The sequence below is a fragment of the Nansenia antarctica genome, assembly GCF_963989245.1.
Source record: "Nansenia antarctica genome assembly, chromosome: 3".
NCBI classification, from domain to species: Eukaryota; Metazoa; Chordata; class Actinopteri; order Argentiniformes; family Microstomatidae; genus Nansenia; species Nansenia antarctica.
In genome coordinates, this window is record NC_137688.1 from 70,874,556 (window position 1) to 70,887,311 (window position 12,756).

Below are 12,756 nucleotides of genomic sequence, written 5' to 3' on the forward strand. Positions count from 1 at the left end.
TTTGCGTTAAAAAAGGTTTCCAGATTAGTGTTAACATGTTAAGGCAAGGCAAGTTTATCTGTATAGAACATTTCATACAACAGGGGCAATTCAACGTGCTTTACATACATTATTAAAAGAAATACAGAAAAATAGTAGAATAGAATAGAAATAGAAAGTAAGAATTTCTTTTACAAATTTAAATAGAAATAAAAATGGCCATAATAGATACATATAGATATAAACATTAAACAACATAATAATACATCCAATCCCCTAAAATGCAATTTAGTTCCACTACTGCTTTATAAACTAAGGTCTAAGGTTAACATTGACAGACCTAGTTTCAACATTTCATTTCTCATTCATGTTCAAACTGTTCATCTGTGTAGAAAACACCACCTCTGTCACCACCTGTTCCTGTTTGAATAACACCACCTCTGATTGGCCAGAACACTGTCCTGACCCTCCTGTGTGCGTGCGTATGTGCGTGTGTGCATGTGCATGTGTGCATGTACGTGTGGTGTGTGTCTGTGTGTGTCTGTGTGTGTGTCTGTGTGTGTGTGTGTGTGTGTGTGGTTCCAGGGGACTTCGGGGACCGATACTTTGGGACAGACGGGGTCGGGTCAGCGGGCTGGAGGGACGAGGAGGACCAGGACCGGCTGGCGTGCTGACGGAGGTCCAACATGGAGGTTCTGACCTTCAGAAAACAGGTGGAGGTCCAACATGGAAGTTCTGATCTTCAGAACCCAGATGGAGGTCCAACATGGAAGTTCTGATCTTCAGAACACAAGATGATGGTCCACCATGGAACTTCTGATCTTCAGAACCCAGATGGAGGTCCAACATGGAGGTTCTGGCCTTCAGAACCCAGATGGAGGTCCAACATGGAACTTCTGATCTTCAGAACATAGATGGAGGTCCACCATGGAAGTTCTGATCTTCAGAACACAGATGGAGGTCCAACATGGAACTTCTGATCTTCAGAACCCAGATGGAGGTCCAACATGGAAGTTCTGATCTTCAGAACACAAGATGAAGGTCCACCATGGAAGTTCTGATCTTCAGAACCCAGATGGAGGTCCAACATGGAAGTTCTGATCTTCAGAACACAGATGGAGGTCCACCATGGAAGTTCTGATCTTCAGAACCCAAGATGAAGGTCCACCATGGAACTTCTGATCTTCAGAACCCAGATGGAGGTCCAACATGGAACTTCTGAGCTTCAGAACACAGATGAAGGTCCACCATGGAACTTCTGAGCTTCAGAACCCAGATGGAGGTCCACCATGGAAGTTCTCAGCTTCACAACACAGTAGTCTTAAATTGCCATAAGAAACGGATCACATGACGAAGGAGGTTCAGTGAAGAGCACTGTTCTGTTGTGGTCTGACCTCTGACCTCTGGTGTCGAGGTCCAGCACCGACCTGGACCGCCCTGTCACTCTGTGATTGGCTACAGGACCGCCCTGTCACTCTGTGATTGGCTACAGGACACTCACATAACTGCTGCTATCAGAAGACAGAGCTTACAGACGTTTACTCTGTCTCACTGTCTCACTGTCTCACTGCAGGACAGCCACACACCAAACTACTGGAGGGTACTCAAGGGAGGCTGGGGGAGGTAGAACACCAGGGGAGGCTGGGGGAGGTAGAACACCAGGAGAGGCTGGGGGAGGTAGAACACCAGGGGAGGCTGGGGGAGGTAGAACACCATGGGAGGCTGGGCGAGGTAGAACACCAGGGGAGGCTGGGGGAGGTAGAACACCAGGGGAGGCTGGGGGAGGTAGAACACCAGGGGAGGCTGGGGGTGGTAGAACACCAGGGGAGGCTGGGGGAGGTAGAACACCAGGGGAGGCTGGGGGAGGTAGAACACCAGGGGAGGCTGGGGGGAGGTAGAACACCAGGGGAGGCTGGGGGAGGTAGAACACCAGGGGAGGCTGGGGGAGGTAGAACACCAGGGGAGGCTGGGGGAGGCAGAACACCAGGGGAGGCTGGGGGAGGTAGAACACCAGGGGAGGCTGGGGGAGGTAGAAACTGGAGGACAGGCTCATTGTAATGCATGGCAACTCGTTTGATACATTCTCCATTGAATAACAATGAGCCTGTCCTCCGATTTCTACCTCCCCCAGCCTCCCCTGAAGAACAGGCCTTCTGTACCTGGAGCTGTCAATCACACACCCTCCTCTGCCGGTCGTCATGGAGACAAACAATGTTACTGTAACAGTCAGCAGTCCCAGATACTGTATGTACAGTCTGAAAGCAGGGCAGACATTTTGTATTCTATTTTATGCTACAGGGGACCGATTCAGTGGGCAAGTTATTTTATGAGGTGCTGTTTGTGCATTTTATCTACCTGTTTTTTGTGTGTTTTATCTATCTGTTGTTTTATCTATCTGTTGTGTGTGTGTGTGTGTGTGTGTGTGTGTGTTTTATCTATCTGTGGTGTGTGTGTTTTAAGGATTCTGGTGACCTGTTTTACCTCAGACACGATGCATCATAGAACTAAATGAGTTTCACTCTTGTGGAGGTGATAATAATAATAATAACAACAACAATAATAATAATAATAATAATAATAACCACAACAATAATAATAATAACAATAATAATAATTACTTTTATTTGTATAGCACTTTTCTTGGAAACGTGATGATGATGATGATGTGACTGTATACAGCTTGTGGAGGTGATGATGATGATGATGATGATGTGATTTATATAAAGCTCTTAATGTTGGTCAGAAAAGATCATTGTCACTGTGATCACTGTTTTTGTTTTGTTGTTTTCTGGCGTTGTTTCTCTGGTGTCTGATTATGAATCCAACAGGAAGAGGAGCACCAGGGGAGGCTGGGGGAGGTAGAACACCAGGGGAGGCTGGGGGAGGTAGAACACCAGGGGAGGCTGAGGGAGGTAGAACACCAGGGGAGGCTGGGGGAGGTAGAACACCAGGGGAGGCTGGGGGAGGTAGAACACCAGGGGAGGCTGAGGGAGGTAGAACACCAGGGGAGGCTGGGGGAGGTAGAACACCAGGGGAGGCTGAGGGAGGTAGAAGACCAGGGGAGGCTAGGGGAGGTAGAACACCAGGGGAGGCTGGGGGAGGTAGAACACCAGGGGAGGCTGGGGGAGGTAGAACACCAGGGGAGGCTGAGGGAGGTAGGAATGGGGAGGACAGGCTCATTGTAATGCAGAATGAGGGGTGGTAAGTAGTAGAAGACCAGAGTATGTCTTTATCTTTTTATCAGTGAGTTGTACAGTGTTAACACGAATTTGTTTAGGTAGAATGAAATATGTGGAACTTGACTTCAAAGACTTGACAGCTTTCCAAAATTTCACTGGATTCTGCAGGTTTCTGGTTGTCTCATCCAAGTAAAATTGTGGCAAGGCAGGTTTATTTGTACAGCACATTTCATACAACATACAACAACAAACAATTCAAAGTGCTTTACATACATTATTTAAAAATACAGCAAGAGGAGCATAGTAAGACAATAAAAATGACAATGAATAAAAGCAAATATAGGAAGTAAATAGATAAAACATTTAATAAGACAATAGTTAATGGAAAAAAGACATTGATAGAAGTGTTTCTGTTTAATCATAACTGCTGCAAAACATGAAGGTTTTTAGCTTAGATTTAAATATGTTTAGCGTTTGGGCCTGTTTGATTTCTTCAGGGAGTTTGTTCCAGGAGCGTGCAGCAGCGTGACTGAAAGCTGCTGCACCGTGTTTTGTTTTTACTCTTGGAATGATTAGCTGATTAAGTCTCTATATAGGGTATACCCTATATACCCTATACCCTATATATTCTATACACCCCAGGTACGTGCCGTGAGCTTTTAGATTGGGTAAGCATAATATATAGAAATACACATAATTACACATACACGCTATCAGTGAACGCAGTTTCAAGGAAATGCAATTTTGATGCCCTAGAACCCGCTAATAAACTGTAGGGTCACTTTGTGATCAGATTACCAAAAACAAAAAAAACAGTTGCCAGTTTTGAACCAAGATCTTTTCAAGTAGCCAACCTGTTGAAATCTACAAGTCCAGTTTCAACATCGCAAACGCACACACGCACAACACAGACACACACCGTTTCCATCCTCCATAGTAAACTCACAACACACTTTCTTTTCACACTTTTGTCACACAGGCACTTGACATCACATCACAAACCCTCCCTCTCTATCTCTCTCAAACACTTTTGGTCCAGAACCACTGGCACGGACAGCGACATTAGGCCTATCTCAGCGATTGATTAAGCAGCTCTCTCTCCAAACACAACGGCACAGGCCTACATTCAAAGGTAAAAGCAGAGGAAGTCTTAAATAAGAAGCCATAACCAGCAGCACAGTAGTACTCAAACCATATAAACAAGCACAGATCGCCACCAGCCTCGCGAATCATATAAACCGCTCATACCAGGCTTGCTGTAGCCCCTAGCGACTCTCCCTTTCTGGGTGTGAAGATCGGTGAGCGGTGGCTTCGGGCGGCCTTTAGCCAGTAGTTGTATTTTTCCAGTCCAGTCGAGTCTACGAAATCCCTTTAGGTCGCTGACAGTAATGTCCATATTCACAAAATCAAGCAAGTTATCCTTATTGATTATTATTATTTAGATCGTTTGAGTTAGCTAGCATAAGCTATTCTGCCGGGCGAGAGAAAGTAAGGTGAAATGTTAAGTGAACTTGAAAGTGATAAGAGCCAATCAGTAGCTCTCATCGGAATGAACGAATACTGATTGGCTGGTAAGCATGTTTACCCTGGCCACATTAAACAGCGGGCTGAGGCACAGATTTTTTTTTTTTTTTTTAAATCACGCATTCGAATGTACGCAAGGGAAAGCAGAGAGAGAAGTGCTTATAATGCAACGCAATGCAAGCAAGCAGAATAGCGAGTGCTTACTCCTGCAGGTGGCGCCAAAATGAATGACTCCTGCTGCCCTGGGACCTAAAATACGACTCTTTTAATGAAAACAAACAAACGGTTACATGCACTTTTATTTAAATATTTTCACTGTCCTTTTTTATTTTTTCGTTGGGTAAGCACTGCTTACTATGCTTATATGGACGACACGTCCTTGCTATACCCTATATATGGGTGTGTTCTCACTAGAACATTTGCTTCATTTAAAACAGAGTTTAGGATCAAATTCGCTTTGCTCTGCGTCGTTTGGAGCTGTGAGAACGCGCATTCGAAGTCGCTCCCGGAGCAAAGAACCAACGGATGCTCCGCTTGAAAAGGGTGGTTTCGCTCCGGTTAGGAACGACGCATACATCACTTTGCTTCGCTTCGCTTTTGGTGAGAACGCTGCTCGAGGCTGTCCATAGGAAAACAACAGCGCATGCGTGTTGATCTGGATAAGAGCGGGACGAACGGGCAATTTAAAAAAATTCTGACCAATCAACTACCACGTCTGTTGCTTCGATTGCGTATGTTACTTCGTTTACATGAAGGGCTGTGAGAACGCAAATCAGAGAAATGATTTATGCAACAATGTTGCAAACTCATCCACTTGCTCCGGGTCTCGATTTGGACTTTCATGTGAGAACATGAAGGGGTAGTGGTGGTCTAGTGGATAGTGAGTTGGACTTGTGATCGGAAGATTGTGAGTTCAAATCCCACTTGAAACCACATCACTATTAGTGTGTCCTTGAGTAAGACCTGGGAACACCACCACTAGTGTGTCCTTGAGTAAGACCTGGGAACACCACCACTAGTGTGTCCTTGAGTAAGACCTGGGAACACCACCACTAGTGTGTCCTTGAGTAAGGCTCTCAGCCCTCAGTTACTCCAGGGGGAATGTCCCAGTAATCTGTAATTGTAAATCGCTTTGGATTAAAAAGCTAATATGCTAAATGGCTAAATTCAAATAACAAATGAACATGACCCATATTCCCTGACTAGGGAACAACGTACCAATCTGACTGCTCTTGTCAGGGTTATCTATCGACATGATCAATGATCAATCAAAGTAGATTTCTTTGAATCTTTGGTGTTTGGGCGGGTTGGAGTGTGTGTGTGTGTGTGTGTGTGTGTTTGTTGTCTGTGTGTCTGTTGTGTGTGTCTGTTGTGTGTGTGTGTGTGTGTGTGTGTGTGTGTGTGTGTGTGTGTGTGTGTGTGTGTGTGTGTGTGTGTGTGTGTAAGCCTTGAAATCCTTTAACTCTTTTGAGCCTGTTAGTGTTCGTCAGTGTTCTTCCTATTCCCCTGCTGTGAGGCCCTGCCTGGCCTGTAGAGGGCAGCATAGTCCAGCCTCCGTTCCTGCCAGGCTGTGTGTGTGTGTGTGTGTGTGTGTGTGTGTGTGTGTGTGTGTGTATGTGTGTGTGTGTGTGTGTGTGTGTGTGTATGTGTATGTGTATGTGTGTGTGTGTGTGTGTGTGTCTGTGTCTGTGTCTGTGTCTGTGTCTGTGTCTGTGTCTGTGTCTGTGTGTGTGTGTGTGTGTGTGTGTGTAGCGTGAAGGTGTTTATTCCGTCTCAGAGATGTCGATCGAAATTTCATGGAATGTTCCGGACATTGCAGAACAGTTTTGTTAAGAATTAAACCTGTAGTGACACCCCCGCCTCTATCAGACCCTCCCCCTCCATTAGACCAGCTGCCCCCTCTATCAGACCCTCCCCCTCTATCAGACCCTCCCCCTCCATTAGACCAGCCCCCCCCTCAATCAGACCAGTCCCCCCCCCCTCTATCAGATCAGTCCCCCCCCCCTCTATCAGACCCCCCCTCTATCAGACCAGCCCCCCCCCCCACCTCTATCAGACCAGCCCCCCCCTCCCCTCTCAGCTACTCCTCACGACTTTCAGAAGCAGGGGAACCGGACTGCTAGCTAATGTCCTGGCATTAGCTAATGGGGATCCTAATAAACAAACAAACAAACCTCAGACCTCAACACCTCAACACCTGAGACCTCAAAACCTCAGACCTCAACACCTGAGACCTCAACACCTCAGACCTCAACACCTCAGACCTCAACACCTCAGACCTCAACACCTCAGACCTCAACACCTCAGACCTCAACACCTCAGACCTCAACACCTCAGACCTCAACACCTGAGACCTCAACACCTGAGACCTCAACACCTCAGACCTCAACACCTCAGACCTCAACACTTCAGACCTCAACACTTCAGACCTCAACACCTGAGACCTCAACACCTGAGACCTCAACACCTCAGACCTCAACATCTCAGACCTCAACACCTCAACACCTCAGACCTCAACACCTCAACACCTCAACATCTCAGACCTCAACACCTCAACACCTCAACACCTGAGACCTCAACACCTGAGACCTCAACACCTCAGACCTCAACATCTCAGACCTCAACACCTCAACATCTCAGACCTCAACACCTCAACACCTCAACACCTCAGACCTCAACACCTCAGACCTCAACACCTCAACACCTCAGACCTCAACACCTGAGACCTCAACACCTCAGACCTCAACACTTGAGACCTCAACACCTCAACACATCAGACCTCAACACCTCAGACTTCAACACCTCAACACCTCAACATCTCAGACCTCAACACCTCAACACCTCAGACCTCACCACCTCAGACCTCAACATCTCAGACCTCAACACCTCAGACCTCAACACCTGAGACCTCAACACCTCAGACCTCAACACCTGAGACCTCAACACCTCAGACCTCAACACCTCAGACCTCAACACCTGTGACATCAACACCTCAGACCTCAACAACTCAGACCTCAACACCTGAGACCTCAACACCTCAGACCTCAACACCTCAACACCTCAGACCTCAACACCTGAGACCTCAACACCTGAGACCTCAACACCTCAGACCTCAACACCTGAGACCTCAACACCTCAGACCTCAACACCTCAGACCTCAACACCTCAGACCTCAACACCTCAGACCTCAACACCTCAGACCTCAACACCTCAGACCTCAACACCTCAACACCTCAGACCTCAACACCTCAGACCTCAACACCTCAGACCTCAACACCTCAGACCTCAACACCTCAGACCTCAACACCTCAGACCTCAACACCTCAGACCTCAACACCTCAGACCTCAACACCTCTGACCTCAACACCTCTGACCTCAACACCTCAGACCTCAACACCTCAGACCTCAACACCTCAGACCTCAACACCTCAGACCTCAACACTTCAGACCTCAACACCTCAGACCTCAACACCTCGGACCTCAACACCTCAACACCTCAACACCTCAGACCTCAACACTTCAGACCTCAACACCTCAGACCTCAACACCTCAGACCTCAACACCTCAGACCTCAACACTTCAGACCTCAACACCTCAGACCTCAACACCTCAGACCTCAACACTTCAGACCTCAACACTTCAGACCTCAACACCTCAGACCTCAACACCTCAGACCTCAACACCTCAGACCTCAACACCTGAGACCTCAACACCTGAGACCTCAACACCTCAGACCTCAACACCTCAGACCTTAACACCTGAGACCTCAACACCTCAGACCTCAACACCTGAGACCTCAACACCTCAGACCTCAACACCTCAACACCTCAACACCTGAGACCTCAACACCTCAGACCTCAACACCTTAGACCTCACACATGGTGTCCATACATCTCAGGTGTTCAGTGAGAACCAGGTGGTCTGTTGACTGTGAGGACGTCTGTTGTGTTTGTGTCTGTTGTCTGTGTCTGTTGACTGTGAGGACGTCTGTTGTGTTTGTGTCTGTTGTCTGTGTCTGTTGTCTGTGAGGATGTCTGTTGTCAGTGTGTCTGTTGTCTGTGTGTGTGTGTGTTGTGTGTGTGTGTCAGTGTGTCTATTGTGTTCTGTCTGTCTGTTGTCTGTGTCTGTTGTGTGTGTGTGTGTGTGTGTGTGTTGTGTGCGTGTGTGTGTGTGTGTATGTGTCCACTGTTGCTGTCTGAGTCTCATTAAGACTAACGTGGATATTTAAAGGGTTAATTATAAATAAATAAACTCCAGCTTTAATGATCTTAACCCTGGACTCAGATCCTGTCTGGGGTTCAGTTCTTATCTGATTAACAAACATATTTCCTATTCAATAACTTTCATCTTTATTTTATCCTTTTTTAATATTATTATTATTGATTTGGGGCTTAAATGTTGCATGGATATCTCACATTCATGTTCAATTCAACTTTATTCGCCATGTGCAGTGCACTAGGAACATGATTTGGTATTCTACCATACTAAACAAGCTACAGTACATACAACAACAAGACGACAGCACGACAATACTCAAGACAAAATATACAGTACCAATACCAGTGGATATTAAGAATAAATACTGTACAACTAAGTGCAAGAACATGTTAAGTGCAAGGTACAATGATCAGCAGTTATTGAGAAGGGCTGTGGCTTTGGGGAAGAAACTGTTCAAGTGGCGTGATGTTTTTGTCCTGGTGGCCCTGTACCCTGTCCAGAAGGACACATCTGTGTACAGGACACATCTGTGTTCTGTAATAATAACATTATTATTAATAATAATAACATTATTATTAATAATAATAATATTGCTATTATTGTGTTGTTAGAGTGTGTATCTGGGTTAATAGAGTGTTGTTAGAGTGTGTATGAGTGTATGTATTGTTAGAGTGTGTATCAGAGTGTGTATGTGTGTATGTGTTGTTAGAGTGTGTAGCTGGGTTAGTAGTGTGTAGTTAAAGTGTGTATCTGGATTAATAGTGTGTTGTTAGAGTGTGTATGTGTGTATGTGTTGTTAGAGTGTGTATCAGAGTGTGTATGTGTTGTTAGAGTGTGTATCAGAGTGTGTGTATATGTGTATGTGTTGTTAGAGTGTGTATCAGAGTGTGTATGTGTGTACGTGTAGTTAGAGTGTGTATCAGAGTGTGTATGTGTGTACAGTATGTGTAGTTAGAGTGTGTATCAGAGTGTGTATATGTGTATGTGTTGTTAGAGTGTGTAGCTGTGTTCATAGTGTGTTGTTAGCGTGTGTATCTGGGTTAACAGTGTGTTGTTAGTGTGTGTATCTGGGTTAACAGTGTGTTGTTAGTGTGTGTAGCTGTGTTAGTAGTGTGTTGTTAGAGTGTGTATCTGGGTTCATAGTGTGTTGTTAGAGTGTGTATCTGGATTCATAGTGTGTTGTTAGAGTGTGTAGCTGTGTTAGTAGTGTGTTGTTAGAGTGTGTAGCTGTGTTAGTAGTGTGTTGTTAGAGTGTGTATGTGTGTATGTGTTGTTAGAGTGTGTATCTGGGTTAACAGTGTGTTGTTAGAGTGTGTAGCTGGGTTCATAGTGTGTTGTTAGAGTGTGTAGCTGTGTTAGTAGTGTGTTGTTAGAGTGTGTAGCTGTGTTAGTAGTGTGTAGTTAGAGTGTGTATCTGGGTTAATAGTGTGTTGTTAGAGTGTGTATCTGGGTTAGTAGTGTGTAGTTAGAGTGTGTATCTGGGTTCATAGTGTGTTGTTAGAGTGTGTATGTGTGTATGTGTGTATGTGTTGTTAGAGTGTGAGAGAGATGAGAGATGAGATGAGATAACGTTTATTGCCATTTAAGCATACACATATAGGAATTTGATTTGGCGTTACAGTAAGAGCATTTCTAAATGCAATGCAAACAAAACAACACAGGACAGACAGCAGTACAGACAGAACACAACAAACTGTAAAACGGTATCTGGGTTAATAGTGTGTTGTTAGCGTGTGTATCTGGGTTCATAGTGTGTTGTTAGAGTGTGTATCAGAGTGTGTATGTGTGTATGTGTTGTTAGAGTGTATAGCTGGGTTAGTAGTGTGTAGTTAGAGTGTGTATCTGGGTTAATAGTGTGTTGTTAGAGTGTGTATGTGTGTATGTGTTGTTAGAGTGTGTATCAGAGTGTGTATATGTGTATGTGTTGTTAGAGTGTGTATCTGGGTTAATAGTGTGTTGTTAGAGTGTGTAGCTGTGTTAGTAGTGTGTTGTTAGAGTGTGTAGCTGGGTTAATAGTGTGTTGTTAGTGTGTGTATCTGGGTTCATAGTGTGTTGTTAGAGTGTGTAGCTGTGTTAATAGTGTGTTGTTAGAGTGTGTATCTGGGTTAACAGTGTGTTGTTAGAGTGTGTAGCTGGGTTCATAGTGTATTGTTAGAGTGTGTTGTTAGAGTGTGTAGCTGGGTTAACAGTGTGTTGTTAGAGTGTGTAGTTAGAGTGTGTATCAGAGTGTGTATGTGTGTATGTGTAGTTAGCGTGTGTATCAGAGTCTGGGTGTAGCTCTGCTGTGTAGCTAACAGGCTTAGCGTCCATTAGCGCTGTGCGGGGGGGTTCTCTTGTTCTGTCAGAGTGTGTGACCGCGTGATGGTGCATGTCATGCAACGCATGCTGAATCCACCAAGACAGCGCAAGACAGCGCCAGGTCATGTGACTACTGCCTCAAGGTTAACCTGTTACTATGGAGACAAGTCGACCAATGGGAGACCAGCAGACGGTTGCGATGTTGACTGCAAGCTTTTTGTTTTAATGGTGACCTATTTTTTTTTCTACAGCTACTCAATCGCAGACCCCACTGCACACACACACACACACACACACACACACATGTACACACACACACACGCATGCATGCATGCACACAGACACACGCATGCATGCACACATTCACTCACACACACACACACACACACATGCATGTCATGTACACACACTGTCTCTCTCTCTCTCTCTCTCTCTCTCTCACTCACACACACATACACACACACACACACACACACACACACACACACATACACACACACACACACACACACACACAGAGATCATTGACATGGAGATGATAATAATGCTGAATGGAAGTTGTGTGAATGTGAGCCATATCACACTTACACATCATAAACAACAACATCTATGAACCTGTTTAACACGCCATGCTATTAGATGTGTGACACGCCATGCTATTAGATGTTTGACACGCCATGCTATTAGATGTTTGACACGCCATGCTATTAGATGTTTGAGATGCCATGCTATTAGATGTTTGACACACCATGCTATTAGATGTTTGACACGCCATGCTATTAGATGTTTGACACGCCATGCTATTAGATGTTTGTAGCTGGGTTCATAGTGTGTTGTTAGAGTGTGTATCTGGGTTCATAGTGTGTTGTTAGCGTGTGTAGCTGGGTTAATAGTGTGTTGTTAGCGTGTGTAGCTGGGTTAATAGTGTGTTGTTAGCGTGTGTTGTTAGAGTGTGTATCTAGGTTAATAGTGAGTTGTTAGCGTGTGTATCTGGGTTCATAGTGTGTTGTTAGCGTGTGTATCTGGGTTGATAGTGTGTTGTTAGCGTGTGTTGTTAGTGTGTGATAATGTGTGTATCTGGGTTAATAGTGTGTTGTTAGCGTGTAGTGTAGTGTGTTGTTAGCGTGTGTATCTGGGTTAATAGTGTGTTGTTAGCGTGTGTATCTGGGTTAATAGTGTGTTGTTAGCGTGTAGTGTAGTGTGTTGTTAGCGTGTGTATCTGGGTTAATAGTGTGTTGTTAGCGTGTGTATCTGGGTTGTTAGTGTGTGTAGGTAGGTTCATAGTGTGTTGTTAGCGTGTGTATCTGGGATGTTAGCGTGTTGTTAGCGTGTGATGATGAGTGGCAGTACAGATCTCAGCTCCTCAGGGCGTTTGGCTTCATCAAAGCCTTTATAGAAACTCACTACGAACACACATAGATGATGTTCTCTTAGACTTAGAGCCTGTCTGATTCACAAACGTGCACACACACACACACACACACACACGCACACACGCACACACACACACACACACACACACACACACACACACACCCTCCCTGGTTTCAGAAGGATC

General features: G+C 45.2%; 1 protein-coding gene across 1 annotated transcript in view; it reads left to right on the plus strand.

The window, feature by feature from the left end:
- Positions 1 to 653, plus strand: part of uckl1a (uridine-cytidine kinase 1-like 1a) — a gene marked incomplete at both ends in the record, with an annotated part of 21,768 nt that extends 21,115 nt beyond the window's left edge. Inside the window, one exon of the mRNA XM_080527504.1 lies at positions 565 to 653. Within this exon, the coding sequence (XP_080383630.1) occupies positions 565 to 653 (89 nt within the window). The remainder of the gene's footprint in view (positions 1 to 564) is intronic.
- Positions 654 to 12,756: the final 12,103 nt, after the last annotated feature.